Source organism: Megascapheus bottae, chromosome 3, assembly GCF_031878675.1.
Source record: "Megascapheus bottae isolate mThoBot1 chromosome 3, mThoBot2.hap1, whole genome shotgun sequence".
Taxonomy (NCBI): Eukaryota; Metazoa; Chordata; class Mammalia; order Rodentia; family Geomyidae; genus Megascapheus; species Megascapheus bottae.
The window spans coordinates 87458041-87485649 of NC_143511.1; the positions used below are offsets into that span (position 1 = coordinate 87458041).

Sequence of the window (27609 nt, forward strand, 5' to 3'; positions counted from 1 at the left end):
AAAAAAAGGTGTCTTGCTCCAATAATTATTATTTTGGTCAGTCATAGGGCTTCAACTCTGGGCCTGGGTGCTGTTTCTAAGCTCTTCAGCTCAAGGCTAGCCCTCTACCACTTTGAGCCACAGTGCCAATTCCAGTATTCTGATGGTTAATTGCAGGTAGTCTCATGGACTTTCATGCCTGGGCTGGCTTTGAACTGCAATCCTCAAAGCTCAGCATCCTGAGTAGGTAGATTATAGGCATGAGCCACTAGCATCTGGCTAACTTTTTTTTCTAGTCCTAGGGCTTGAACTCAGGGCCTGGGCACTGTCCTTAGACACTTCTTGCTAAAGGCTAGCACTCTGCCATTTGAGCCACACTGCCACTTTTTCTGTGTATGTGATTTAGGGGAATAAAACCCAGGGCTTTGTGCACACCAGGGGAGCACGCTACCACCCTACCATGCTCCTGGCTCCTGGCTTTCTTGCTCTAATTATTTTTGAAGTACGGCTTCACATTATTTGCCTGACCTGGCCTTGAATCATAAGCCTTTGTATTTTCTGGGTAGCTTTGAGTACATTCATGGGCCACCATGACTAGCACTTCATTTATTTAACAACTTATGAACTGAAAATATCAGATACATTTAGTGACTTGCTGAGAACTTTCTGTGAGAAGCAGATTGGAGGCCACAGTGTCCTGCTCAGAACGATGAAATGCACACAAGGCAGAGACAGCCCAACAGATAGTGAGTGAGGGAAGAGCAGATCCTGGTCCTCGAACCTGCTACCCTGAGGATTCACATCTGAGTGTCTGGAAAAAACAAGGCAGAATGGCACATGTTACAAAAACAGTCAGTCGGCTTCCTCATTTCAGTTGAATGAGAAGAGGCACCTACACAGAAAAAATGGTCTCAGGATGGGATGCCACTCCTGCTGCTATGGGAGGGACTTTACTGTAGTGGCTTCACAGAGCCATTCATGTGAGTATTGTCACAAACTTCAATATGAATGTTAGTCAACAGAAATTACCATTCATGTCCCACTCTGGCCAATGCATATTCTGTATTAATGAAATACCAGTACTAAATAGAACTTCACACTTTGCTATGTTGTGGATTTGGGAGGTCTCCCCAGGCCCCATAAGTAGAAGATAGGGTCCCTAGAGTGGTTGTATTACATTTACTAGGAGGTCTTTTATAAAGAGGTTCCTAGAGGTACACCTTGAAGAGGATTGTGGGACTCCCTCTCCAACTTGGTTCTCTTCTGATTCCTAGCCACAAGGTCAGTGTTTGTTCTAGCCACAATGAACTGTCTTACCACAGGTCTACAGACCATGGGCTGAAACACAGTAACCTGTGGGCTAAAATAAACCTTTCCTCTTTGAAGTGGTTTACCGCAGGTATTTTATCATGGTGTTGGAAATCCGGTGAACACGCTACACATGTACACCTATACAAACAAAATCCAAGGACAACAGTCACCTCTGGTCAACTCTGCTCCTCCAAGCCTTCTCCCTCACTATCATCCTCATAGTAAAAGATATCTTTAAATAGGAAATTTTGCTTGGGTGTTGAGGGAGTTGGAATTTTGGTGCCTTCTTTCTCCATCTTCTTTTCCAACTGTTCCTTAAACAAAGGTAGACTGGTCTCATAAAGGAAGTCGATGATTTCTACGGAAAAGAAATCAAAGTGTGAACTGCTTGTACAAAGCCTCTTATCCAGGTCAAAGGCAATGGAATAGTCAGGTGTCTGGTAGCTCACGCCTACAATCCTAGTTACTCAGAAGACTGAGATCTCAGGACCTGAATTCAAAGCCAGAGTGAGCAGGAAACTAACACTCTTACTCCAATTCAGAGAAAGAAAGCCAGAGGTGGAACTGTGGCTTAAGTGGTACACCATCCATCTTGAGCAAAAAAAAGCTAAGGAACAGCTCTCAGGCTGAGTTCAAGTTTCCTACACCTCTGCCCTCCCCAGCCCCAAGGAACACTATACCAAAATGTGCTGCTTTTATTGCAACATGCAAATCCTATTCCTATTGGTTTATGCACATCCTCTTCACTTCATTTCAATTCCCACAACAAGCTTATCAGCTAAGTACTTTGAAGCCATTTTCCCAATGAGGAGATAAAGGCATATTAGCCTTCAGAGACTTGCCCAAGGTCACAGAGGTACCAAGGATGCAAGCAGAGTTGATGATGTCTGCTAAATGCCAAGTCCTTCCTCCTCACACATGCCAGGTTAAAGTGTCTCCAGCTTGGGGCTGCCAAGATGGGCAGTACAGGGGGTGTGCCTGTGGCTGCTCTCAGCTCGGAGGTTATGGTTTGGCAGGTCTGGATGAGACTCAGGAAGCCACATAGGATATGAAATATCTAAATCACACTGAGATGGTCACAAAACAGGAAGTGGACATCTGACACACTCTATAGATGTGTGTATGTTAGGTGCTGTGTGTGTGATTGTAGGATTTGTGCAAGACCCCAGGACAGCCAGACCAGAAATACACAGAGCTGCTGCCCAAGGGACAGGGCCATGATCACACTTTGCAAGGCCTATTAGGTAGAGATTCTAATTTGTAAGCATTCACAAGATTTTATGATTAATGAAGCCACCAGTCCAATGGCACAAACAGCCTACAGCACACCATTTATAATAAAAACAAATACTAGGCATACTGACCTGGAAAAGTCTTTTTCTGCCAAAAGGGAACATAAGCAGCTTTCAGCTTATAAAATTTAGTTTGAACGTAAGATGGAGGCACATCACTACAGAAAGGAAAAAAAAATTTAAAGTTAGTTAAAAAATCTATCATGCCAATACTTGTATAAGTACATTTTCTTTCTTTTTTTTTTTTTTGCCAGTCCTGGGCTTGGGCTCAGGGCCTGAGCACTGTCCTTGGACTTTCTCAAGGCTAGAGCTCTACCACTTGAGCCTCAGCACCACTTCCGGCTTTTTTTCTATGTATGTGGTACTGAGGAATCGAACCCGGGTCTTCATGCATGCTAGGCAAGCACTTTAACCACTAGGCCAAACTCCCGGCCCCATAAGTACATTTTCTACATCTATGGACATCTAAGATAAGATTTTTTTTTATCCTGTACCTGACCATCAACATGTTCATAAATGTGTGATGATGCAAGGCAAACATGAAAATCACCAAAAACTGAAACCACTAAACCATTGGAGGGAAAATGGGTATACAAGACAGCTGTGTTCACAAAAAGAATTGTTAAAGTTATCCCTAAGAAGACAGAGCGCAGCAGCATCTAACACATGCCTTGGACGTGGCCCTGCCCGTAGGACATCCAATAAATGACCCTCTCAACCACTGCAGCAAGGAGCCCCTGTATTTGGAGATGAAGAAACTGAGACAGAGCAAATAGGGAATAGAGCTGGGCCTCTACGTGGGTATCTGACTCCCCAGACCATAGGCTTGACCACAGCCCTTCAGATACATTCCCACATTCTGGCTTTTTACACTGCAAAGCTAAAAAAGAATGCATATAGTATTTTGGTACAGCTTCAATTTACACTTCAGTTTACTGCAAGTGGGACAAAAACAATCAGTGCTGCATCACCAGATTGGAATCTTCTCTTATTTCAATCTTTTCTATAGCTGAGTTTATTTTGCTGTTTTTTTAGCTTCTTAAGATAGGTGCTCAGTGCCTCTTTAATTTTTAAAATTAATTTATTTTTTGTGGGTCATGGGGATTGAACTCTGGGCCTGGGTGCTTTCCCTGAGCTCTTCAACTCAAAGGTACCGCCCTACCTACAGCCCCATTTTCTGTTTTCTGGAGATTAACTGGAGATAGTTGGCACATTTCTTTAGTGCCCAGGCTGGCTTTGAACCTCGATCCTCTGATCTCAGCTTCCTGAGTAGCTAGGGTTACAGGTGTGAGCCACCATGCCTGGTTCATAAAATTTCTTGTAAGTACTACTTTATCAACAACAATGTTTTCCCCGCCCCCACCATCTCTTTTAACTTTTTCTTTTTGTTTATGGGGCTTGAACTCTGGACTTGGGTACTGTCACTGAGCTCTTCAGTTCAAGGCCCTAACCCTTGAGCCTCTGCGCCTGGCTCACTTTTAACTTTTTAATCAGGAAATACTTAGATTTTTTTTTAAAAAGTGGACCCCCTTGTGGTCAGGCACCAGTAGCTAATGCCTGTAATGCTACTCAAGAGGGATGAGATCTGAGGATTGCAGCTTGAATCTAGCCCAAGCAGGAAAGTCTGTGAATTTTTTTTTGGGGGGGGGGGTGGTTGTGGGGCTTGAACTCTGGGCACTGCCGCTGAGCACTTGTGCTCAAGGATAACACTCTATCTCTTTGAGCCACAGTGACTCTTTCAGTTCTCTGGTGGTTAACTGGAGATAAGGGTCTCATGGACTTTCCTATCCAGGCTAGCTTTGAACTGCGATTCTCAGATGTCAGCCTCCTGAATAGGTAGGATTTCAGGCATGAGCTACCAGTATCTGGCTTCTGTGAAACTCTTATCTCCAAGTAACCAGCAAAAAGCCAGAAGTAGAGCTGTGACTCAAGCAGTAGAGAGTTAGCTTAGAGCAAAAAAAGCTCAGGGACTCTGAGTTGAAGTCCCAGGACTGGCACCAAAAAAATAAAAATAAAATAACCCCCTCTTTACGTATCTATCACCCATTTTCAGTAATGTACCATTTCTGAACCCAGTCTGCCCTGACTATTGCTGTTTTTAGTGCTGGTACTGGGGGGGATGAACTCAGGGCCACAGAATCTTGCCTGGCTTTTCCACTCAAGGCTGACACTCAACACTTGAGCCACAGCTCCACTTCTGGCTTGCTTAATGAACTGGAGATCCGTGTCTCACGGACTTTCCTGCTGGGGCTGACTTCAAACCCTAACCCTCAAATCTCAGCCCTCAAGTAGTTTAGGATTATAGCATGAGCCACCAGCACCTGGCTCTCTATTATTAATTTGAGAATAGATATTCTATACCCTATAGCCTTGGTACAATCTAAAATTCAAATATCCCATTAGTGTAATTCCATTTAGAATTAAGGTCAGTCTGGGCTGCATAGCAAGACTCTATTGAGCATAGGAATTGTGCAGAGCAGTGGTCACAGTTCACTTTTGTTGTCTCCCAGGTTCAATTTAAGGGTATCACATCATTTTCTCACTTGGCAAATGAATTTGATGGGCTATGTGGGGGCCATGGATTTTATACTTTCCTTAAAAGCCACACTCAAAATACTTTAGGGCCAGCTGCCAGTAACTCACATCTATAACCGTAGCTACTTAGGGGGGTGAAATATGAGGACTGTGGTTCCGGGGAAGCTGGGACAGAGAAGTGTGGGAGACTTACCTCCAATTAACGATTACAAGAAAAAAGTAAATAAATCAAAATTGAAAAATAAAGGGGCCAGGCGTTTGGCCTAGTGGTAAGAGTACTTGCCTAGCATACATGAAAACCTGCGTTCGATTCCTTGGTACCACATGCAGAGAAAAAGCCAGAAGTGGTGCCGTGGCTCAAGTGGTAGAACACTAGCCTTGAGGAAAGCCCGACAGAACTCAGGTCCTGAGTTCAGTCCCCAGGACTGGCAAAAAAAAAAAAAAAAAAAAGAAGAAAGGAAGAAAGAAAGAAAGAAAACTAAAGGAAAGCTGTGGTTAAGTGTTAGCCTTGAGCACAAAAGCCCAGAGTTCAAGCCCTAACATGTACACACACACACACAAATGCGCGCGCGAAAAGTGTAATTAGTGAAATGAAAATCTCAGCCTAGCAACTCAAGAATGTAGTAAGTACATTTTGTTTCTAAGACTTTTCTACTCTGTATTGCATTAAATTGACTTTCTTACAAACAAGATTTATTTATTTATTTATTTTGCCAGTCCTGGGCTTGAGCTCAGGGCCTGAGCACTGTTCTTGGGCTTTCTCAAGGTTAGAGCTCTACCACTTGAGCCTCAGCACCACTTCCGGCTTTTTTCTATGTATGTGGTACCGAGGAATCGAACCCGGGTCTTCATGCATGCTAGGCAAGCACTTTAACCACTAGGCCAAACTCCCGGCCCACAAGATTTATTTTAACTCTCGTTTGTACACCATCATTTATTCTAGTCATTTACTGAGTCATCACCTCCTTTTAATTATCTTCCAGTGGAACACAAGGTCTTACCCGATGGCACCAGCAAGAACTTCCCAATCTATTTCATTAGCATCTTCCACATTCAGAGCATACAATCTACAAGAAAGAACATAATAATGTCAGCAGACAAACATCACCAGGGCTCACAGAATGGCACGAGCTGGTGCTGGTGCCTTCATATGGTCTAGCTCCCTCGTACCCACCCTCATCCAGAGGTCAGCCAAAAGTCACTAAGAGAGCTAAGGAGATGAACTGAAAGCCATCTCTCCATTTGACACAGTGACTGCATATCTGTACTCTGCACTTACTAAGTGACAAACTACAATGACACTACTCATCTACAATAACCTTTAACTATTTTTTTTGTTGGTCATGGGGCTTGAACTTTAGCCCCAGCTTTGTCTCTGAGCTACTCAGCAAAACAGTAGTGCTCTACCCCTTGCGCCACAGCGCCACTTCCAGTTTTCTGGTGGTTAATTGGAGATAAGAGTTTCATGAACTTTCATGTCTGGGCTGGCTTTGAACTGCAATTCTCAGATCTCAGCCTCCTGTATAGCTAGGGTTATGGGCATGAGTCATCGGTGGCTGGCTAACTCTTAACTTTTATCTGATGAGCCTAGAGGATTAGTCCCCATCTCCCCAGACAGGCTCATTTGTACCAGGTGGTGCCAAGAATGTACCTCAATGATGTTCCCTCAGAGCTGATGCTCCAAGCTCTCCCCAGCAGAAGAAGAAGAGTGAACATTCACAGCGGGACTAGTAGAGATAATAGAAAGCCCAGCAGTGAACTCAGAGCAGGTTCCTGACAGATCAGGACCAAGGAAGCTGGGCTGGGTAGCCAGAGCCGCACAGAATGCTACGGGTCTTTGCTGCTACTTGGTAAACATGAGTGCAGGTCAACCACACTTCCAGGCTTTACAAAACAGGCCCAGGTTTCCTCTTCACTCAGAACACTTATGATTTTGCACCAATGAGCAACTCAAAGTCAAAACCAAAGACCAAGACATGCGCTAGTGGCTCACACCTGTCATTCTAGCTACTCAGGAGGCGGAAATCTGAGGATCATGGTTCAAAGCCAGTTCCCGCAAGAATGAATGTGAGACTTTTCCTCCAAGTAAGCACTAAAAAAGCACTAAAAAAGCCAAGTGGACCTGTTTCTCAAGCATCTCTAGCCTGAGCAAAATGCTCAGGGACAGTGCCCACGCTCTGAGTTCAAGTCCCAGGACTGGCAAAAAAACAAGAAGACCAAAACACCCCAAAGACTGAACAATGATGACAATAGCATACTGCTGCAGAGCTCTGGGGTTCTGCCTGGATTTTTTATCTTCATTTCTCAACGGGCAGTAATAATTTCCACAGTATAAACATCAAAGGCTCCACTGAACAGACAGTACATTTTCTTTATGGGTCATGGGGCTTGAACTCAGTCTGGGCACTGTCCCTGAGCTCTTCAGCTCAAGACTAATGCTCTACCCCCCCCCTGAGCCAAGCCCCACTTCTGGTTTTCTAGAGGTTAATTGGAGATAAGAGTCTCAGGTCCTTTTGTACCCAGGCTGGCTTTGAACCTTGATTCTTAGATCACAGCCTCCTAAGTAGGTAGGATTAAAGGCGTGAGCCACCACGCCTGGCTACACAGTACATTTTCCATAAAGCATTTCACCCTATCTCCCCAATACTATGAAATGTCATCATCCTCATTCAGGACAAGTTAACAGAGAGTCAGAGGCAGATCATGTGTCCACAGTAATACATGTAGAAGGTGCTAGAATAGGGATTTAACCTTTGGCAATGAAGCTACAATCTCTGCTGTGTTAACAACTACTCTTTGGCTTGAGAGAAATGAGACAAAATATATGAAGTAAAACAGGGTGCAGTGGTTCATACTGGTAAATCAAGTTACTTAGGAGGCTGCAATCAGATGGATTGTGGGTTCAAGGTCAGCCTAAGCAAAAAGTTTGTGAGAATACATTTCAACCAAGAAAAAAGATGTGCCCAGAAAAAAAAAAAAAGTGAGACCTATTTGGAAAATAACGAGCATAAAAAGAGCTGGGATATGGCCTAAATGGTAGAACGTCTGCTAAGCAAGTAAAAGGCCCTGAAGTTAAACCCTAGTATCACCAAAAACAAAAATCGATTTCTATCAGTACCTTTCAATGAGGTTGATTTTGGCTTGCAAAGCACTGACTCCACGGTATAGGAGCTTGCCGTTGGTCATCCTCTTGGTCAGAATTTCCATCCTACATTAAAAGAAAGAAAAATACATTTACATCTGGAAAAAAAAAAAAAGCTTCTGCTAGAACTTCCTTCATTTTCTCCTCCAAACTGTCCTAATCCAGAGTCATTTTCTACCTTTCCATTCTATTTTCACTACAGAGAACGTATCTGTTTGAAAAATAAAAATAAAATAAAATGACAGAAAGCCAATGATGCTAGGCATTGGCGGCTCATGCCTGTAATCTTAGCTACTGAGGAGGCTCAGATCTGAGGATCATGGTTTAAAACAAGCCCCAGTAGGAAAGTCTGCGAAACTTTTCTTTCTTTCTTTCTTTTCTTTTTCTTTTTTTTTTTTTTGTGGGTCATGGGGCTTGAACTTAGGGCCTGAGCACTGTCCTTCAGCTTTCTAAAGGCTAGTATGCCACCACTTCCAGCCTTTTCCGTGGATGTGGTACTAAGGACTTAAACCAGGGCTTCATGCATGCTAGGCAAGCACTCTACCATTCCTGGCCACAAGGAGAGCTTTCTAAAAAAAGGTGGGGGGAGGAAATAAGCTGTGCTCCCTTCAGCAGCACATATACTAAAAACAACTGGAAGAATACAGAGAAGATTAGCATAGCCCCTACACAAGGATGACAGGAAATGCGTGAAGTGTTCCATATTACAGAAAAAACATTTTTTAAAAGAATACGCTTATAAATAGGGACCAAAGAGAACTGTAAACTTAATTTATTTTTGATTATTTATAAAACAGCTATTGCTCTTCCTGCCACCAGTGTCTGGGACACCAAAGTAAGACAAATATAGTAGGTGATAAATGGCTTGCTGGTCCCTCCAGCGGCTGGAGCTCAGGGCTGGGGACAGGCTGCCTGGTATCCTGTTAAGAGTACCAGAACAGTCGGCTGACCTACACAGGGCTCTCACAATTGGACCAAGAGACCCTCAGCCTCTCATGTGCCATTCTGATTGAGGAGATGCACAGCACATGCTGACAACATGCTCATCTGAGTTCATTTCAAAGTTACACAAAGTAAGCTAAGAGTTCAAGCTTCCTAATTTTTGTCTCAAATTTAAACAAAAATAAAACAAACACCACCTTGAACCTGAATTACAGGCATTGATGTCTCATGCCCGTAATTCTAGCTGTTCAGGAGGTTGAGACCTGGCAGATAATGGTTAAAGTCAGCCCAAGTAGGAAAATGTGAGAGACACCATCTCTAATTAACCACCAGCAAAATGCTGGACTGGAGGAATGGCTCAAGTAATGGAGTGCCAGACATGAGCAAGAGTATGAGGCCTTGAGTTTAAGTCCTGGTACTGACTCCCACACACATGCACATGTTTGCATCACACACACACACCCACACAGACACACAGAGACACAGACACATCCACACACCCACAATACATCTTCTATGTTACCCTAATTGGGTGGACTCTTTAGCAAGACCTTCCTTATTCATTCCTTGGTACTGGGGTTTTGCACTCAGGACCTTGGTTTTTTGGCTAAAGAGTAGTACTCTACCATTTGAGCCACATCTCCACTTTGAGCATTTGCTGGTTGACCAGAGATAAGAGTATCATGGACTTGGGGGCTGGGAAGGTGGTAGAGTGCTTGCCTACTATGCATGAAGCCCTGGGTTTGATTCCTCAATACCACATACACAGAAAACGCAGGAAGTAGCACTGCGGCTCAAGTGGTAGAGCACTTTCCTTGAACAAAAGAAGCTCAAGGACAGTGTCCAGGTCCTGAGTTCAAGCCAAAAAAAAAAAGAAAGAAAGAAAAGAAAAAAAAGAGTATCACAGTATCATGGACTTTTCTATCTGAGCTAGCTTTGAACTGCAACTTCAGATATCAGCCTTCTGAGTAGCTCGGGCTCATTTAAATGAGATGGTGGTACCGAAACAGCTTGGAGTGGTAGAGTAGAGGTGCAAATCATGTGGAGATGACATTTAAGTCATTTTGGAGATATTCCTGGCAACTTCACTTTCAACCCATTCTAAACAAATTCCAACAGCCTGCAGGAGACTAGAAGTGAGGAAACAAGAGAATCTTACTGAAGTGAACATAAGAAGTCTTAAAAACTTACCACTTACTTTTGCACTGCATCCAGTTCCTGGTTTCTACTTTCGCCTCCACTTCTATCCATGATATGCCCCTGTAGAGTTTCTCCCGGACAATTGACAGGCGACATTCAGGATTCTTTTGAAGTTTAGAATCCAAATCCTTTAATTCCTGGGGAGACATTTTCTTCAGAATCACATCTTCAACTGCCTTGATTAATCTCTGGGTTTCTGTTTTACTCCAAGCACCATGATTTATTTCTGTAAACAGAAAAGGAGGGCCTGTAGTTGCTAATGTCTGTGATCATTAAAAACAAAATGATAAATTCAGTACTTTTTTCCCCCCACTCTTTTGCTGATCCTGGGGCTTGAACTCAGGGCCTGGGCACTGTCCCTGACTTTTTTTTGCTCAAGGCTAGCACTTAAACCTCAGCTCTAATTCCAGCTTTTTTTGAGAGGTGCTAGTTTTTCCAAGTGTTGGTGGCTCAAGCTTATCATTATAGCAACTTAAGAGGCTGAGATCTGAGGATCACAGTTCAATCAGTGTGGCAGAAAAGTCTATGAGACTGTTCTCAAAAAAAGCACCCAGGCCCAGAGTTCAAGCCCCATGACGCACAAAAAAAAAAAAAAAAAAAAAAAAGGTCTTACAGACTTCAGTGCCCCCATCTGGCTTTGAACCACGATCCTCAGATCTCCTGAGTAGCTAGGATTACAGGCGTGCGCTACCATGCCTGGCCAAAGCTGAGGTTCATGACCTCAGAAACAGAACAAGAAAAAGAAGAAAGACAAGTCCAATGCTGAGTGTTGGTGGGTCACATCAGGCAAATCCAAAAGACTCTTTTTTTGTTGTTATTGGTCTTGGGGCTTAAACTCAGGGCCTGGGTGCTATCTCTGAGCTTTTCTGCTCAAAGCTAGCACTCTATCATTTTGTTACAGCTCCATTTCTGGTTTTCTGGTGGCTAACTGGAGGTAAGAGTTTTGTGGACTTTCCTTCCCAGACTGGCTTTGAACCATGATCCTTAGGTCTCAGCTTCCTGAGTAGCTACATTATAAGCATAAGCCACCAACACCTCAAAAGAGTCTTATCTCTAATTATGAACCAAAAACCTGGAAGTGGAGGTGTGGGTCCAATGGTAGAGTGCCAGCTTTGAGCGAAAAGAAAAGCAAAAGCATCAGGATCTGTGTTCAAGTACTGGTACATGTGGGTAGCGCACACATGGGTGTGTACACACATACATTATGCATGCACACACACATGCACACGCACAAAGAAAAAGAGAAATAAAGTCAGAAATTAAGTACTAAGTCCTATTGCGGCAGAATAGATTAGGGGAAATGAGGCATGATAATAGCAGCCAGGAACTGAGAAAACAAACACTGTACTTAATTAAAACATAGAAGTACTATCTTCTTTGCTTTAACGCTTATACTCCTTCATAAGCTGCAACATTAGGACAAGAAAAAAGAACAAGAGCAGCCTTTTCCATCTGACCTTGCTTATTAGCCCAAAATAATTAGTGTGCTCTAAAAACTCAACAAGGACATCATAAAGAAAAGACATTTATCCCAGAAAAGCAATTACTTGGGAAAATGACTTCTCCTGGAACAAAGTACTTATCTCAAGGATGGCTGTCAAGAAAAAAAAAATGTTGACAGACTGTATCCTTTCTTGATCAAAGTTTAATGAGCAGGCTGGTCTAAGGGACCCTGAGCCAAATGATAAAAGTATAACACTGGGAGTGATTAAATGTGCCAGGTGTGAGAACAAAGAAAAACACTTATCTTAGAATAACTAAGTCAAACCTTATCTTTTATCATATATAGCCCTGACATCAAAAGAGTTGGGTTGTCTCCCTTTGAGTGCCCACGCTTTTTTTTTTTTTTTTTTTTGGCTGCCCCAGGACTTGAACTCAGCCTGGGCACTGTCACTGAGCTTCTTTGGCTCAAGATTCAAATCCTCACCTGGAACTGGTGACACATGACCTATTAGGGGTACCACTCAATTGTAAAGACTTTCCAAGTATCCATAGGACCTGGGTTCAATACTCACTATTGCATGGGGTGGGGAAGTCCCAAATCAGTACTTTTTTTTTTTGCCAGTTCTAGTCTTGGCCTCAGGGCCTAATACTGAGCACTGTCCTTGGGCTTTCTCAAGGGTAGAGCTCTACCATTTGAGCCACAGCACTACTTCCAGCTTTCTATATATGTGGTACTGAAGAACTGAACCTTGGTCTTTGTACATGCTAGACAAGCACTCTACCATGTGGCCAAACTCCCAGCCCCAGCAGTTTTGGGTTTTTTTGCCTGAAATCAGGGCCTGAGCACTGTCCTTGGGCATTCTCAAGTGTAGCACTCTATCACTTGAGCCACAGTACCACTCAGGCTTTTTCTGTGTATGTTGTACTTGAAGAATCAAACCCAGGGTTTTGTACATGCTAGGCAAGCACTCTTACCACCAGGCCACACTCCTGGCAAGTATTTTTTTAACTTAAAAAAAAAAAAAAAAAAAAAAAAAAAGGCCGGGAGTGTAGTCTAGTGGTAGAGTGTTTGTCTAGCATGCATGAGGACCAGGGTTCAATTCCTCGGTACCATATACATAGAAAAGAGCCAGAAGTGGTGTTGTGGCTCAAGTGGCTCAAGTGGCAGAGCATTAGCCTTGAGAAAGCACAAGGACAATGCTCGGGCCCTGAGTATAAGACCCAGTACTGGCAAAAATAAAGAAAGAAAGATTGGTCAAAAAAAAAAAAGTTGCTAGTTTCCAAAGCCATGTTACCTGCATAGTACTGTCAGGGACCCACGTAATTGGGGGAGGGAGAGGTAGAAGCAATCCACTGACTCTTCAATGGGAGTTTTTAGTGTGATATCAATGGCTACTCTATCATTGACCCAGCACTTGACAATGAAGGGACCTGAGATTCTTGAAGCCAGTCATCTAAGGGTATGAGAAACAACACTGGTTGATCTTGCAAGCCAGTCATCTGAGGGTATGAGAAACAACATTGGTTGATCTTGCTGCACTAGCCATGCAGGCATGCCAGGGTGGGAGAAACTCAGCAAGCTAGAAGCCTGCACACAGCTTGGGTTTGCTCATTACGTCATCTCTCATTGCCTCCCATAGCAATCTGAATGAATATTTAAAAATCAAGAGATATTTCCTTGCCACATACAGTGGCTCACGCCTGTAATCCTAGCTACTCAGGAGGCTGAGATCTGAAAGCCAGCCCAGACACTACAGACCATGACAGCCTTTTCTTTCTTTTTATAAGTAATAGAAGGGTTAAAGTTATATTCGCCAGATAGAGGGTGCATTACTTCACACACACTGAATGTTTTTGTCCACATTTCCCTCCCCCTACCCCATCCCCTCCATGAGACTCTTATCTCCAACTAACCACTAGAAAATTGGAAGTGTCTCTGAGGATCAAGGGGGAGGATAGTGGCCTCGAGATGAAGAGCTCAGGGACAAGGCCCAGGCCTAGAGTCCGAGCCCCATAACACACCAACCCCCCGCCCCCCCCCCAAAACACAGAGATCTCCAACAAAATAAATAAAAATCAAGAGATCGCTATGAAAAATGAAAAAAAGTTATTTAAAGTTCACAATTTCTGTTTGTTTCTGCTGGCCCTGGGGCTTGAACTCAAGACCTGGATACTGTCCCTGGAGCTTTTGTACTCAAGGTTAGTGCTCTACCACTTTAAGCCACAGCATCACTTCTGGCTTTAGGGTAGTTAACTAGAAATATAAGTCTCATGGACTTTCCTGCCTGGATATCTTTGAACTGGGATTTCAGATCTCAGCCTCCTGAGTAGCTAGTATTTCAGGCATCAGCCACTTGGGCCTGGCTTTTTTTTTTTTGGGGGGGGGGTGGGTCATGGGGCTTGAACTTGGCCTAGGCACTGTCCCTGAGCTCTTCAGCTGAAGGTTATCGCCCTACCCATGAGCCTAGCCCCACTTCATGTTTTCTAGAGGTTAATTGAAGATAGAGTCTCAGGTCCTTTTATGCCCAGGCTGGATTTGAACCTTGATCCTCAGATCTGAGCCTCCAGAGTAGCTAGGATTACAGGTGTGAACCACCACACCCGGCTTTCTCTCTTAGAAGTGTGAAGACCTAGCTACATGGCACTTCCTGTGTGGCTGAAGAATGTGAGCTAGTACCCTGCTATCTCAAAGTCCTAAAGCAATACTTTTGTTTTAATATAAAAAATATAATCTGATTGAGTACACTGGCTCCACCGCACTGTGCGAGGTACGGTGTGGACGTCAGAGCACGCGGCCATGGGGAGCTGGCGTGGTCTGCGACTGGCGGCGGGAAATGGTTTTCGGTTATGTGAACGAAATGCTTCCTCTGCTATAAGGTTTACCAGAAACTCTGAACTAAAGGGAATAAATGGATTTTGCACCAAACCACAGGAAGGTCCCAAAGCTACAACCAACATGTATAGCCACAGAGTGCCATTACACAAACCCACGGACTGGGAGAAGAAGATGCTGATATGGTCAGGTTGCTTCAAAAAGACAGATGAAATCCCAGAGACTATCTCGTTTGAGATGCTTGATGCTGCAAAAAACAAAGTCCAGGTGAAGATCAGCTATATAATGATTGCTCTCACAGTGGCAGAATGCATCATGATGGTTATTGAGGGCAAGAAGGCTGCCAAAAGAAATGAGTCTTTAACAAAGCTGAACTTGGAAAAGAAAGCTCATCTGAGAGAGGAAGCAGCAGCTATAAATGGCAAAAGAGAGTAAAAGATGTGTCCGTACTAGCTGGATTTGAAAACCCAAGGATAATGTTACAGCAACAAGCCTGTATTAAAAAGGAGGATGTGGTACAAGATTCACTTCATAAATGTACATTTTGCACAAATGTTCACCATTTTCCTATTTCTGCTAGATGAAAAAATAAATTTTCTTAAAGAACGACTTGTCTGTATTTTCTGACTTTGATTCAAGTAAAATATAATCTCACAGATTTTGGGGAAAGTAAATTTAAAATGAGTCAACTTCAACTTTATAATGATTCTAAAGAGAACCAGGTACCATTTTACTTATATTCACATTGCCAAAGTGAGGCCAAAGTTGTTTCTAGTTCTTTTGTTTTCTGTTTATTTCTATAGGGATAAGGAAGCCACTTGAGCACACTGCCTGGGGAGATCTTAGAAAGGCAGCCTTTCAAATGCCAAGGTGCTTGTAGGGAAGACTGGCTCCCAAAAGATCCCTGGAAAGCGGCTAGACCACACTGTAGCTTGAAGCTTGCTAGCAGATGGAAACTTTGAGAACAGTTCTTGATAATGTCCCTGGGCTGGAGTTTGTGAGGACCTGGAAATCTTAACATCACAGAGTTGCTTAGGGCCAGCAGTGACATAGTTCCATGGCTTAGATCTCAGGTGGCCCTTTTCCTGGTACATGAGAAATTAAATTTCTCGATTATGAACACAATCTCATTTTGTCTTGGTATTGAAAGCTAAGTACTTAGAATTAGTATGCATCTCTTAGTTTTGGCTTTGTGCTATCAAGTTGTCTCATATTCAAGTGTAACTATTTCTGTTATCTGTTGGGAGCCAGAGTGGAATCAAACTGTACTTTGATTTGCATCAGATAATTGCTTGATTGTCTTATTGTTTTTTGGCCTTCTCCTGTTCAACTGATCTGAGATTTACCATATGAATGTAACCCCCAACAGTTCCCTGATTAACCATCTGGATGTAACACTTGGCAGTACCCTGGTCTCAAGAAGGGATATAAGCTTTGAGTTGATAATAAACGCAGCTGCAGTTTTTGCCTGGGCTGCAGACCTCCCGGACCCGATGTGTTTGTCTCTCTTCTATTTTTTCCAGTCCCTGCTCCCTATTTCAGGAACCCCAATTTGCTGCCGGTAGGCCCCGGCACTTATCAACATTTGATTTATCCTTATGTGCCTTGTTAGTATTCACAGATAACAAATCCTAGAGGTCGCAACATGCTAGTTTTGAGTTACAAGTGATTTAAATGGAATATTCTGCAGCTAGTTTTATCACTTGCAAATTTATTAACAAAAGAGCATTTGTTTTAGATTAATTATCCTTGCTATTTTGGGATCCCTCAAGCCAGTGTTTTGAAATTAGGTAAATGTTAATGTGTTACTTTAATGTGTTACTTTCTCATAAGTAATGTTGCTTCATAAACTAATAACCGTTTTTAACTATTAAAGAGCATTCTCATGTTGTATCTTGTAGATTTTTCTGGAATAAAAATGTTTCATTAGGTGGCTGGGAGTTTGGCCTAGTGGTAGAGTGCTTGCCTAGCATGCATGAAGACTCGGGTTCGATTCCTCAGTCCCACATACATAGAAAAAAAAAAGCTGGTAGTGGTGCTGAGGCTCAAGTGGTAGAGCTCTAGCCTTGAGAAAGTCCAAGGACAGTGCTCAGGCTCTGACCTCAAGCCCAGGACTGGCAAAAAAAAAAAAAGTTTCATTAAACCAAGAAACTTTTTAGCAAGAAGAGGAAAAGAGCCAGGTACCAGTGACTCACATCTGTAATCCTGGCTACTTAGAAGGCTGAGATCTGAGGACAAAATTTTAAAGTAAGGCTATGCAGACAAATCTAAGAGACTCATCACTGAGTAACCACCAAAAAATCCAGAAATGGAGATATAGCTCAAGTGACAGAGCACCAGTCTTGAACCAAAAAAGCTAAGAGAATGTTCTTTGGCTCTGAGTTCAAGTCCCAGACCAATATCCTCCTCCAACTCCCCGCTCCACCCAAAAAAGAAGACACAAGAGGACATCAGATCATGGATAAGGTCCTAACCTCAGGTCCCTAATAGGCCAACCTACAGCATGCCTCCCTCCCAAAGGCCATGGGTACTGTGAAGAAGTGCATTCCTGTGCCAGACTCCCTGATAGCTTCTAGTATCAGCAGGAAAACTTCCAATTAGAATCTTGTTGCAAATTCAAGGGTGGTCGAAATTTATCTATTGAGCAAAGGCTGCATGGCTTCACTGAACAGAGAAGTGAGGAGATCTAGAGACGGACTGGCCTGAACAGAGGCCCTCAAGAAGACTGATCTCTGGGTGCTGGCTCAAAGTGAGATAGTGGTCAGAGGTAGGTCACTTACGCCTGCCCATCTGGGAGAACTTTAGGGCCACTGAGAGGCTACTGCGGGCCACCATCGCACCAATCTTCTTCCAGTTGTTTCCATGCATGGATTGGTATGCCTTCAACTTGTCTGTCTCTCCTTTGCTGTACCTGAGAAAAGGGAAACAAATTCCACACTTATGTGAATCACAAGATTAGAAATAGTCTTCTCATGGTAGTATGCATCAGTGGTGGGAAAAAACTCACCAGTGGCCTGGCTACTGCTTATCTGAGGAAAGGAAGCCCTGAAGTTCATTTATCATCTCTGTGTTTTGGGGAGGCCCAGAGATGTCTCCATATGTTATAGTAAGTAACAACCCTCTTGGCTACTTGGAACCACTGCCTGTGGGTTGGGGGTTGCATGAAGTCATGACCACGTGTATTCCCCCAGCACAGAGAAGAACAAAGGCAGTAGGTAACAGCTATTTTTGCTCTTCAAGTCCCACTTTCTGAGAGCATTCTCTTTCTCTCTCTTCCTCTCCCCACCACCCCCCTCCCTTCATCTGGCTCTTGAGCCATCCAGCTGAGTCCCACCATATCTCTTAACAACTTTCTATTAAATTCTCCTTTGCCACTTTAAAAAGAACCTTTTTTTTCTTTTCTTTTTTTTGGACATGAATTGTAACTAGAAATTTTACTTGGGGAGAAGGGAAGAAAGAGTAAGAATCCCACAAGACACTCTGCACTGACACTACTGAATTGCACTTAAATGAGGCAACATTATTCTGACTATTGCTTTCAAAGACATACTAGAAACTTAGAGCACTGAGCTAAGGCTGACAAGAACAGCAAAGCAGGTTGAGAGGAGAGCTTTAGAGTGATGATTACAACACAGAAGAGAGCAGAGAACAGGAGGCCATGGGAGAAGGTAGGGAATGTTGAGCTGAAAACCAAAAGAAGCAGTTGAAGATATGTAAGAATGCGAAGGCTTACCAGAGAGTTGGAAACGGAAATAAGCCTTGAAGACATACATTTCACAAACCCATGATCTGATCTGGTTTCTGCCTGAAAAGCTTCACAATTTTTACCTCTCATCTAGTGCAATAAATATTGTTTCAGAACACTGGCAGAGACTACAGACAAGTAGACAAGGCTCAAACTAAACACCTTTTCCTTACCTGCCTTTGTAATTATTGATATCGAATATCTTCTTTGCTCGATAGTATACTAGTTTCCAAGGCCGGGCAATGTCCTTCCCTACAGTCAGAAGACAGTCAGAGGTACATGAAGTGGCTGGCATGAGATACGGTTGCATTCCCAGTCTGTGTCTTTTGCAAAGGCTGCCTTTCCCATGCCCTACAGAGTGCCTCAAGCAGATGGACCCAATCACCTTTGGAGAACTTAGCAAAGCACATGCTCAGGCCTGCAAACTCCATTGTCTTTTGAGGTCTACTGTGTCTGTGGCAAAGACCCTCCACAGGGGAATTAGACCATAATTTGAATTAAGAAAAAGGAAATGGTAATATTAGGGTCACATGTCACCAATTCTCTACAAGGTAAAAACAAATTTTTCCAATGTAAGGTTTTTCTCACTTTCCCTTATGTACAGATGCACTAGTTCTCCCACAGGGTTCACCACCTAGAGAATACATGGGAATGATCCAGACTCAAATTCCAGAGAAAAGCAAGGAAGCCTGTAATCCTAGCTACTCAGGAGGCTGAGATGTGAGGGTTGTAGTTTGAAGCCAGCCTAGACTCTTATCTCCAATTAACTACCAAAAAAAGCTCAAAGTGGTAGAGTGCTAGCCTTGAGCAAAAGAGCTTAGGGACAGTGCCTAGGCCCTGAGTTCAAGCCCCAGGACAGGCCAAAAAAAAGCAGTAATAGAGAACAGGACAAGAAACTGCAATCAAAATTATTTCCAAGTAGGAAAAGCAGAATGTGATTGAGTTTTGTCATAAAATCTATACAAGATCTACATTTGGGAGACACACAGTCTAGAGGGCCTCAAGGTTGGCCTGGCAATGGGATCTATTGATCACAGGTCTGTTCCCAGGCATCAAGGGCCAGGAGGGTCAGTCACCATGTGAAAAACTTACTCATCAAGGGTAATGTTCGTTAAGGTTGAAAGCCAGAGCAAACACTTCTGAACTTACCAATGTGTACTCTGAATGCATGTTTCCTTTTTAAGCTGGTGATTGCAGACTTTTCCTCTGGATACCTGTCCGTGTGCAGCAGCTTGTCTGCACTCTCAATTCCTGTTAGTGCTAGGAAGTCTTCGACATTTTTCTCTATCTGCTTATTTTCTCTAGCAGAAAATTTGCCAAATCTAATCGCAACACCTAGGATTAAAGGGGGAGAGAAGAGAAAGTATGTATTGTCAATAATGAAAACAAACATACCACTTCTGGCATACTAGTGCTGGCAAGCACAAATCTGTCAGGCAGCTCTGCTGGTACACTTGACATTGGAGCCCTAATCTCATTTGGAGAGCTCCCCCTTTTCCATCATACTTCTACCCAAGCCAGGCCTCTTCTTCCACAATCCTCCACTGAGAACAGGGATCTTTCCTGCTTCATTGATCACTTTCTCAAAGTCTTTGTATGTGTGTGCATGTGTCAATCTGAAGAACTGAACTCAGGGCTTCTAAGACTATTCCTGCAGTCTTTTCAGCTCAAAGCTAGCGTATTTCTATGGAGCCACAGTGCCACTTCTGGCTTAACTGGAGATAAAAGCTGCCAGCATCATCATGAAGGCAAGTTTAAAAGTATATTCCTCCCTGTGCAGTGGTAGTGTTGTGCATGGGCTGGTATGAGTGGGCAGAAGGTCACAGGTTTCTATACACAGGAACCAGATACTAGTGCACTTTACATTAGCTTCCTTATGTAAACCACTTAATGCTATTATTAACTTTTTCCCCCCAGTCCTGGGGCTTGAACTCAAGGCTTAGGCACTATCCTTGAGCACTTTTGCTCAAGGCTAGTACTCTGCTAATTGAACCACAGCATCACTTCTGGCATTTTCTGTGTGTGTGGTACCTAGACACTGAACCCAACGCTTAGTGTATGCTAGGCAAGCACTCTACCACTAGGCCACACTCCTTGCCAAGCTATTAACTGCTTTTGTGGTGGTAAAAACTGAAACATAGATGGGGGAGGAAAATGGGGACCAAGACATGTGAAAGGGTATCAATGTATGGGAATTAATGCACCATCTATCTGGCAAATATCATGTAACCCTTCTATTAATCACAATAAAAAATATATGAAAAAAATAAAAATAAATAAAAAAGCATAGCCCAGTTAAAAAACAAATAAATAAAAATACATATTCTTCAAAAAAAATTGAAACATAGATTATAAGATGTACCTAACATATCAACAGACATAACTAAAACATTACTTGGCTTCTGAACTGATTAGCTCTCTAAACTGATAGAAGATAGACCTATTTACTGTGTGTGTGTATGCACACACACACACACACACACACACACACACCAGCATTAGGAATTAAACTGGGGCTTGAACTCAGGGCCTGAGTGCTGTCCCTTAGCTTGTGTTCTACTACTTGAGTCACACCTCCACTTCCAGCTTTTTGGTGTTTAATTGGAGACAAAAGTCTCAAAGACTTTAAACTATGATCTATGGACCTCAGCCTCTTCAGTAGCTAGCACTAGAGGCACAAGCACCAGCACCACTAACGTTCAGTAGTATTAGGCTTCACACAACAGATACAGTACACACTGCTCACTGCTTGTACACAGCTTCAAATTTATAGCTTACTCTTAAATCCGATGAGCTTTCTGGGAGATTCTTCTAACACAGCAAAATAGAGAAGAGCAAAGCTTAGGTGCTGCTCTAGATCACACCCATGATATCCGCTCCTCCTCAAACGAGCCCCTTAAGGAAAGAAGCTACTCCTCATCTAAGGGGCTGCTGCTCACCTGAATGCTTGAGTAACACTTGTTTTTTGTTGTTTTGGCCAGCCCCAGGACTTGAACTCAGGGCCTGAGCACTGTCCTTGAGCTTTTACAAGGCTAGTGCTCTACTACTTGAGCCACAGTACACTTCTGGCTTTTTCTACATATGTGGTAACCAAGAAATCAAATCCATGGTTTCATGCATGCTAGGCAAGCACTCTACCACTAGGCCTTGGGTTGTACTTGTAGTTCTCTATCCTTTTCAGCCTGGAATTGTGGTTGAGTGCCTTCCTTGTGGGCCTTAGTTCAAGATCAAGACCTTTCTCCCCTAGAAAAGCCCACCTAGCCAGTGCCAGGGCTCACACCTGTAATCCTAACTACTTAGGAGGCTGAGATCTGAAGATCATGGTTCAAAGCCAGGCCAGGCACTAAAAGTCCATGAGAGACTCTTATTTCCAATTAACTACCAGAAAAAACAGAAGTGGCGCTGTGGCTCAAGGGGTAGGGTGGTAGCCTTGAGTTAAAGAGCTCAGGGACACCACCCAGGCCCAGAGTTCAAGCCCCAAGATGGATTAAAAAAAAAAAAAAAAAAAAAAGAAAAGTCTGGGTCGGGAGTTTGGCCTTGTGGTAGAGTGCTTGCTTGCCTTGCATGCACGAAGACCCGGGTTCGATTCCTTGGTACCACATACTTAGAAAAAGCCAGAAATGGTGCTGAGGCTCAAGTGGTAGAGTTCCAGCCTTGAGAAAAATCCAAGGACAGCCCTCAGGCCCTGAGCTTAAGCCCAGGACTGGCAAAAAAAAAAAAAAAAAAAAAAAAAAAAGAAAAAGAAAGAAAGAAATAAAGAAAAGTCCACCTATCCCAATCTTTTTCTTGCAAGACTTCTAGGATGAGGTCTTCACCACATCTAACAGAAGCGAGTCAAGAAAAGTAAAAGCTGGGCCGGGAGCAGTGGCTCACACCTGTAAACCTAGCTACTCAGGAGGCTGAGATCTGAGGATCAAGGTTCAAAGCCAGTCTAGGCACAAAAGGACCTAAGACTCTCATCTCCAATTAACTTCTAGAAAACATGAAGTGGGGCTTGGCTCAGGGGTAGGGCAGTAGCCTTCAGCTGAAGAGCTTAGGGACAGCACCCAGGCCGAGTTCAAGCCCCATGACCCACAAAAATAAAAAAAAAAGGAAAAGCTAGCAAGGACCACTATGATGCTTGCCACAAGCTCACCTTGGGCTTTAAACTCCCTAAACCGTCCCAGGTCATCTCGATACATCCGCTTAATTGTAGTGGCCGCCCTTTCACTTATGTCAGGAATGAACTCTTGGAGCTGTCTCACCGCAGAATCCAAGTCCACATCTGAGTCCTCGAAATCTTCAGCTAAATGTTTTGTTACCAAATCCCCAGACAGTTCCAAATTGTTTTCTTCTTCACTGGTAGGCTCCAATCTAAGAGAAAAAAACTATATTAACATTAACCATTACTTAGATCTGGTAACTTTTATGCCCTTCCTGAATGTCTTTCACTTAGGATAAAATATACAGGACCTTTGCCTTGTTTTCAGTCCATGATTTTCCACCCCTTGAATGAAACGTAAGTTATTTAACATATATACCTATATGCAGGCACATGGATCACACACACACAGACACACAGGCTCATATGCCTGTGCAGGCATTATCTAGACATGAAGTTCTAAGCCCTGCTCCACTTTCACAGTTTTTTTGTTGTTTTTTGTCGGTCAGTCATGAGACTTGAACTCTGGGCTTGGTTGGGTGCTGTCCCTGAGCTCTTCAGTGCAAGGCTAATGCTCTACTACTTGAACCCCAGAACCACTTCCGGTCTTCTTGTGGTTACCTAGAGATAAGAGTCGCTCAGACTTTTGTGCCTGAGCTGGTTTTAAACTAATCCTCAGATCTACGCCTCCTAAGTTGCTAGGATTACAGGCCACCAGCCACCACCAGCGCCCAGCCCATGTTTTTATTTCTCTGTGTTACTATTTCTCATCTTTCTGGATTTAGATACTAACCATCCAGCTGTGAAGCCCTCTCTGATCCTCAGCAAGAAAGAGTTAAGGTTTAAGAAACAACTACCTTGGGCTGGGAGTTTGGCCTAGTGGTTAAGTGCTTGCCTAGCATGCACAAAGACCTGGGTTCGATTCCTTGGTACCACATACATAGAAAAAAGCTGGAAGTGGTGCTGTGGCTCAAGTGAAAATCTGATATTTCTCAAGCCCTGAGTTCGAGCACCCAGACTGGCAAAAAAAGAAAAAAAAAAAACAAAAAAAGAAACAACTACCTCATTAACTCACCATCTAGAGTCCACACAGCAACAGGCATTTTTGCTGCTAATACCAGTGGCTTCCCTTTCCTTTGCTGTTTCTTATGTACCTATCCCAGTTCCTCTTAAACTGCCATTTGTCTAAATCTCATAGGACATCCAGGCCTATCAGTGAAAGACTCAGACAGTAATAGTTAACACCTTTCAGAGGGCATACTACCCAAGAAAGTTATGAACTACACTGCCAGCATATTCCTTCCTCAAATTGTTCCCCAATTACCCAGCACAGAGGATGACATAGTGCACCCATAGCGTCAATCAGTGGCCCCTCTAAAGGGGTTCTACCTCTTAACTTTTAGAGTATCATTGAGCAAAAACAGAAGAAAAATTTGAGTCCTAAGAACAACAAGACAAAGTGAAAAAGAACATTCTGGAGTGTGCATTCTTGTAATTCCAGCCACTATAGAGACAGAGGTCAGCCTGAGCAAAAGGTTAGTCAGACTCTTATTTCACCAAATAAACACCATGTCACATATGCCTGTAATCACATACATGTGGGAAGCATAACTGGGACTGTGATCTGAGCATGGATCTTAAAACTGGGAGATCCACTACATTATAAGTGTAGTGAAATAGCTGCCTAGGGGCTGGGCGTGTGGCCTAGTTGTAGAGTGCTTGCCTGGCATACATGAAGCCCTGGATTTAATTCCTCGGTATCACATACACAGAAAAAGCTGGAAGTGGTACTGTAGCTCAAGTGGTAGAGCTCTAGCCTTGAGAATGCTTAAGAACAGTACCCAGGCCATGAGTTTAAGACCCAGGACTGGCAAAAAAGAAAAAAAAAAAATCTACCCAGCAAGTGTGAGGCCCTGGTTCAAATTCCAGTACTACCAAAAATTTTAAAAGTCCTTATATTAGTTAATCAGATAGTACACTTAAATGGTAGGTAGGTAGGTATGAATGTTATCTAAATTCCTTGAGTTAGTGAGAATTTTTTTTCTTTCTTTTTTTTTGCTGCTCTGCAAAATTGTAAGACCAATGTTATTTAATCCTCTCCCCACACCCCTTTTTTTTTTGCCAGTCTTGGGCCTTGAACTTAGGGCCTGGGCGCTGTCCTAGGGCTTTCTCAAGGCTAAATCTTTACCACTTGAGCCACAAGCACCATTTCTGGCTTTTTTCTATGTACATGGTACCAAGGAATCAAACTCAGTCTTTGTGCATGCTAGGCAAGCACTCTACCACTAGGCTAAACGCCCAGTCCCCTTACTTCATTTTATATAAGCATATAGACAAAACTAAAAGAACTTGAGAGGTCTTAGGCTGGGACAAGTTCACTGGATTAAATGTGTGCATTATCCTGCATATGCTACAGTTTATCTCCAATTTCTGCCAGTTAATATGTGCTGAATAAATACATGGGCCAACAGAAATTACACATTACGGGCTTGGAGTTTGGCCTAGTAGTAGAGTGCTAGCCTAGCACTCATCAGGTTCAATTCCTCGGTACCACATACAAAGAAAAAAGTTGGAAATGGCGCTGTGGCTCAAGTAGTAAAGCTCTAGCCTTGAGAAAGCCCAAGGACAGTGCTCAGGCCCTGAGTTCAAGCTTCAGGAGTGGCAAAAAAAAAGAAAGAAAAAAATTACACATTACCTCTGTACCTCTTCTACCTGATTCTCTCCTGAACTGGCCCCAGAGGCCTGGGTCTTCTTCTGTGGCCTGGGGTCCACATTTTCTTCCATCAAGACCCCCTCACCTTCTGGAGAGACAGAAACCGTGTTCTCCCCATTTGTCTTAAGCAATGAGACCTCATCACCAGTCACTGGGGTGCTTTCAGCAGGCACCTGCTCCCTTTTCTTGGATTTTCTCTTCATGCTATGGGATCCCTTAGCCCTTTTAAATGCGTCACTTCCTTCTCCAGTCCCAACCTCCCTAACCACCTGGGCTCCTTCACAGGAGGAACAATGAAGACTCTCTGGTGTGGTCACGGCCTCCAAGTCCTGATTATCAGACATTTTTTTCTTTCTTTTCTTTGACTTATTTTTTTTAGCAGACACTAGTAGATCTGTATTTTTGTTGTGGAGATCCACAGAAGGCAAGGACTGCTGTGCATGTGATTCCGACTGGGCGAGGGTGACACTTGCCTTCTGGCTTTCCTGTATGACGTCGGGGTTTATAACCTTCCCCTCAGGAGTCTTGTTCTTTTTCTTCTTAGGTTTTTTACATGGTTCTTTTGATGCTACTGTATTCAATTTGCCTATTTTATCTGCCTTTGCTGATTTTTGTTCCTCACTCACAGCAACATAAACCACATCCACATCCTTTCTAAAATCCTTTGGCATGTTCTCAATGTTTCCTTTATCCACAAGGACACGCACCACACCAGTTTCCTCAACTCCCCAAACAAAGTTTTGTCTCTTTTTTTTCTTTTTATGTGTAGAAGTAGTCTTTTCAGTCTCATCACACAGTTCTGATTTTTCTAAAGGAGACATGAGCTGCTGGAAGTCCTTTTTCCTCTTCTTCTTAGTCACCTGAGGCTGGTCATTTGCCACAGAGATGGTGCCGACACTTTCCTGAGCCCAATTCTGAGGTTTTTCCTTGTACATAGAACACTTCTTCTTTTTCTTGTCTGATACTGGAGTGTGGATTTCAAATCTGCCTGCTTTTCCTTCCATTCTATTCCTTTAGGGAAATGTAACAACAGTGGTTTGTTTTTGCATTTTAAACATTAGCCTAAGGGGGGGGAAATCACAGCAAAATGAAACTATGACAAATGACAAGCCTGGAGTCACGATTATAAATGCTGTATTATTTAAAATATATAAGTTCACTGTAGTCTGGCTTTCCTCTGGTTTTATGATATGGGACAAAAAATTTACAAAGAACAGTATTACCTACACCCTCGGGCCTGTACCCCTCACGTGTCATTTCTGACCGGCTCTTTTCTAGTTGGGCTCCTGTGCCCATGTACTTTGCCCTGATTCCTCCAGAGTGTGGCTGGATAGTCTCTACCTGAAGGTTCCTGCAGCTTTGAGATAGGCTTCTTCCCCAATAGATGCACTAATACAGCAGACTGGGCTTCTCTTTGTTACACTTAAGTGTAATTTTTAAATAAGAAAGTATTTAAATTGTTTAAGCCCAGGGGCTGATGGCTCACGCCTGTAACCTTAGCTACTCGGGAAGCTGAGACTCTGCAAGAATGCCTGTGAGCCTCTCTTCGCCAATGAGTTTACAAAATGCTGAAGCGGACCTAGGGCTCCAATGGTAGAGTGCCAGCCTTGAGCAGGACAGGCAAAACAAAACCCCAACCTACGCGGCTCTTCCGTTTTCCCGGACTGCACCGGCCCGTGCCTAGACTCCACCAGTCGCTGGAGTCGGGGTTTCCGATCTCCCGACCTTTCTCAAGTGCTTCGCCTGGGCGCCTGCCTCGTCCAGGCGCGCGGTCCTCCTTCGAGCTGCCGTTCCGCCTCTCAGCCCTCTCGAGGGGAGTTGGCGGCCCCTGCCTTTCTCAGCTAGCGCCCGCCCCCGAAAACGCAGCGCTTCCCTCGAAGCCCGCTCGGGGCCAGGCGGCCCGAGACCGGACCCCGTCCGCCGAGCCCGCAAAGGTCCCCGGGCGCCTCACCCGTTGAACCGGCCGCGCGCACCCCGCTCATCGGGGCGCTGCCCGGGCCCAGCGGCCGGGCGGTGGCCAGGGCCGCACGGACCCAGATCCGCTCCGCTCCGGGCGGCCATCCGGAGCTGAGAGTCCGCGTGAGGGGCGCGGGGCGGCGGCCACCACCGTAGCGCCAACGCAGGCCCCCCGAAGGTGAAGGTGAAGGCGCCCGCCGCCCGCCGCCCGCCGCCCGCCGCCCGCCGCCCGCCGCCCGCCGCCCGCCGCGAGGTTTATACTGGCACAGCTTAACCGAAATAACGAACCGAAACGCTTCCAACTTACCTCTGGAGAACGCCGCCACCTGCCCCTAAACCCGGAAGCTCGGGGGCTGTGATAACGGAAGTGGACACGC

The 27609-nt window shown here is 43.9% G+C and overlaps 1 protein-coding gene, 1 non-coding gene and 1 pseudogene across 6 annotated transcripts; 2 read left to right on the forward strand and 1 right to left on the reverse strand.

The window, feature by feature from the left end:
• On the reverse strand, positions 1-27609 carry Ttf1 (transcription termination factor 1). 5 transcript variants are annotated; one of them, XM_090330858.1, is made up of 12 exons: positions 27540-27609; positions 25259-26287; positions 22558-22775; positions 19572-19757; positions 18596-18674; positions 17458-17588; positions 10393-10627; positions 8236-8325; positions 6119-6184; positions 2655-2740; positions 1461-1648; positions 1-790 (listed from the first exon to the last, which is right to left on the reverse strand). In XM_090330858.1, the coding sequence occupies exons 2-11, from the start codon at positions 26278-26280 to the stop codon at positions 1467-1469; spliced, it is 2295 nt and encodes a 764-aa protein (XP_090186984.1). In that variant the 5' UTR covers positions 26281-26287; positions 27540-27609; the 3' UTR covers positions 1-790; positions 1461-1466. The 5 variants fall into 5 exon arrangements, with proteins under 5 accessions (XP_090186984.1, XP_090186983.1, XP_090186986.1 ...); XM_090330857.1 differs by having other exon boundaries at positions 25259-26338; positions 27540-27607; XM_090330860.1 differs by lacking the exon at positions 27540-27609 and adding an exon at positions 27228-27246.
• LOC150066067 (U6 spliceosomal RNA) lies at positions 8859-8968 on the forward strand. The gene has a single exon (XR_016535088.1). It is a non-coding gene; the product is annotated as a U6 spliceosomal RNA (small nuclear RNA).
• Positions 14642-15283, forward strand: LOC150066068 (protein FAM162A pseudogene; annotated as a pseudogene).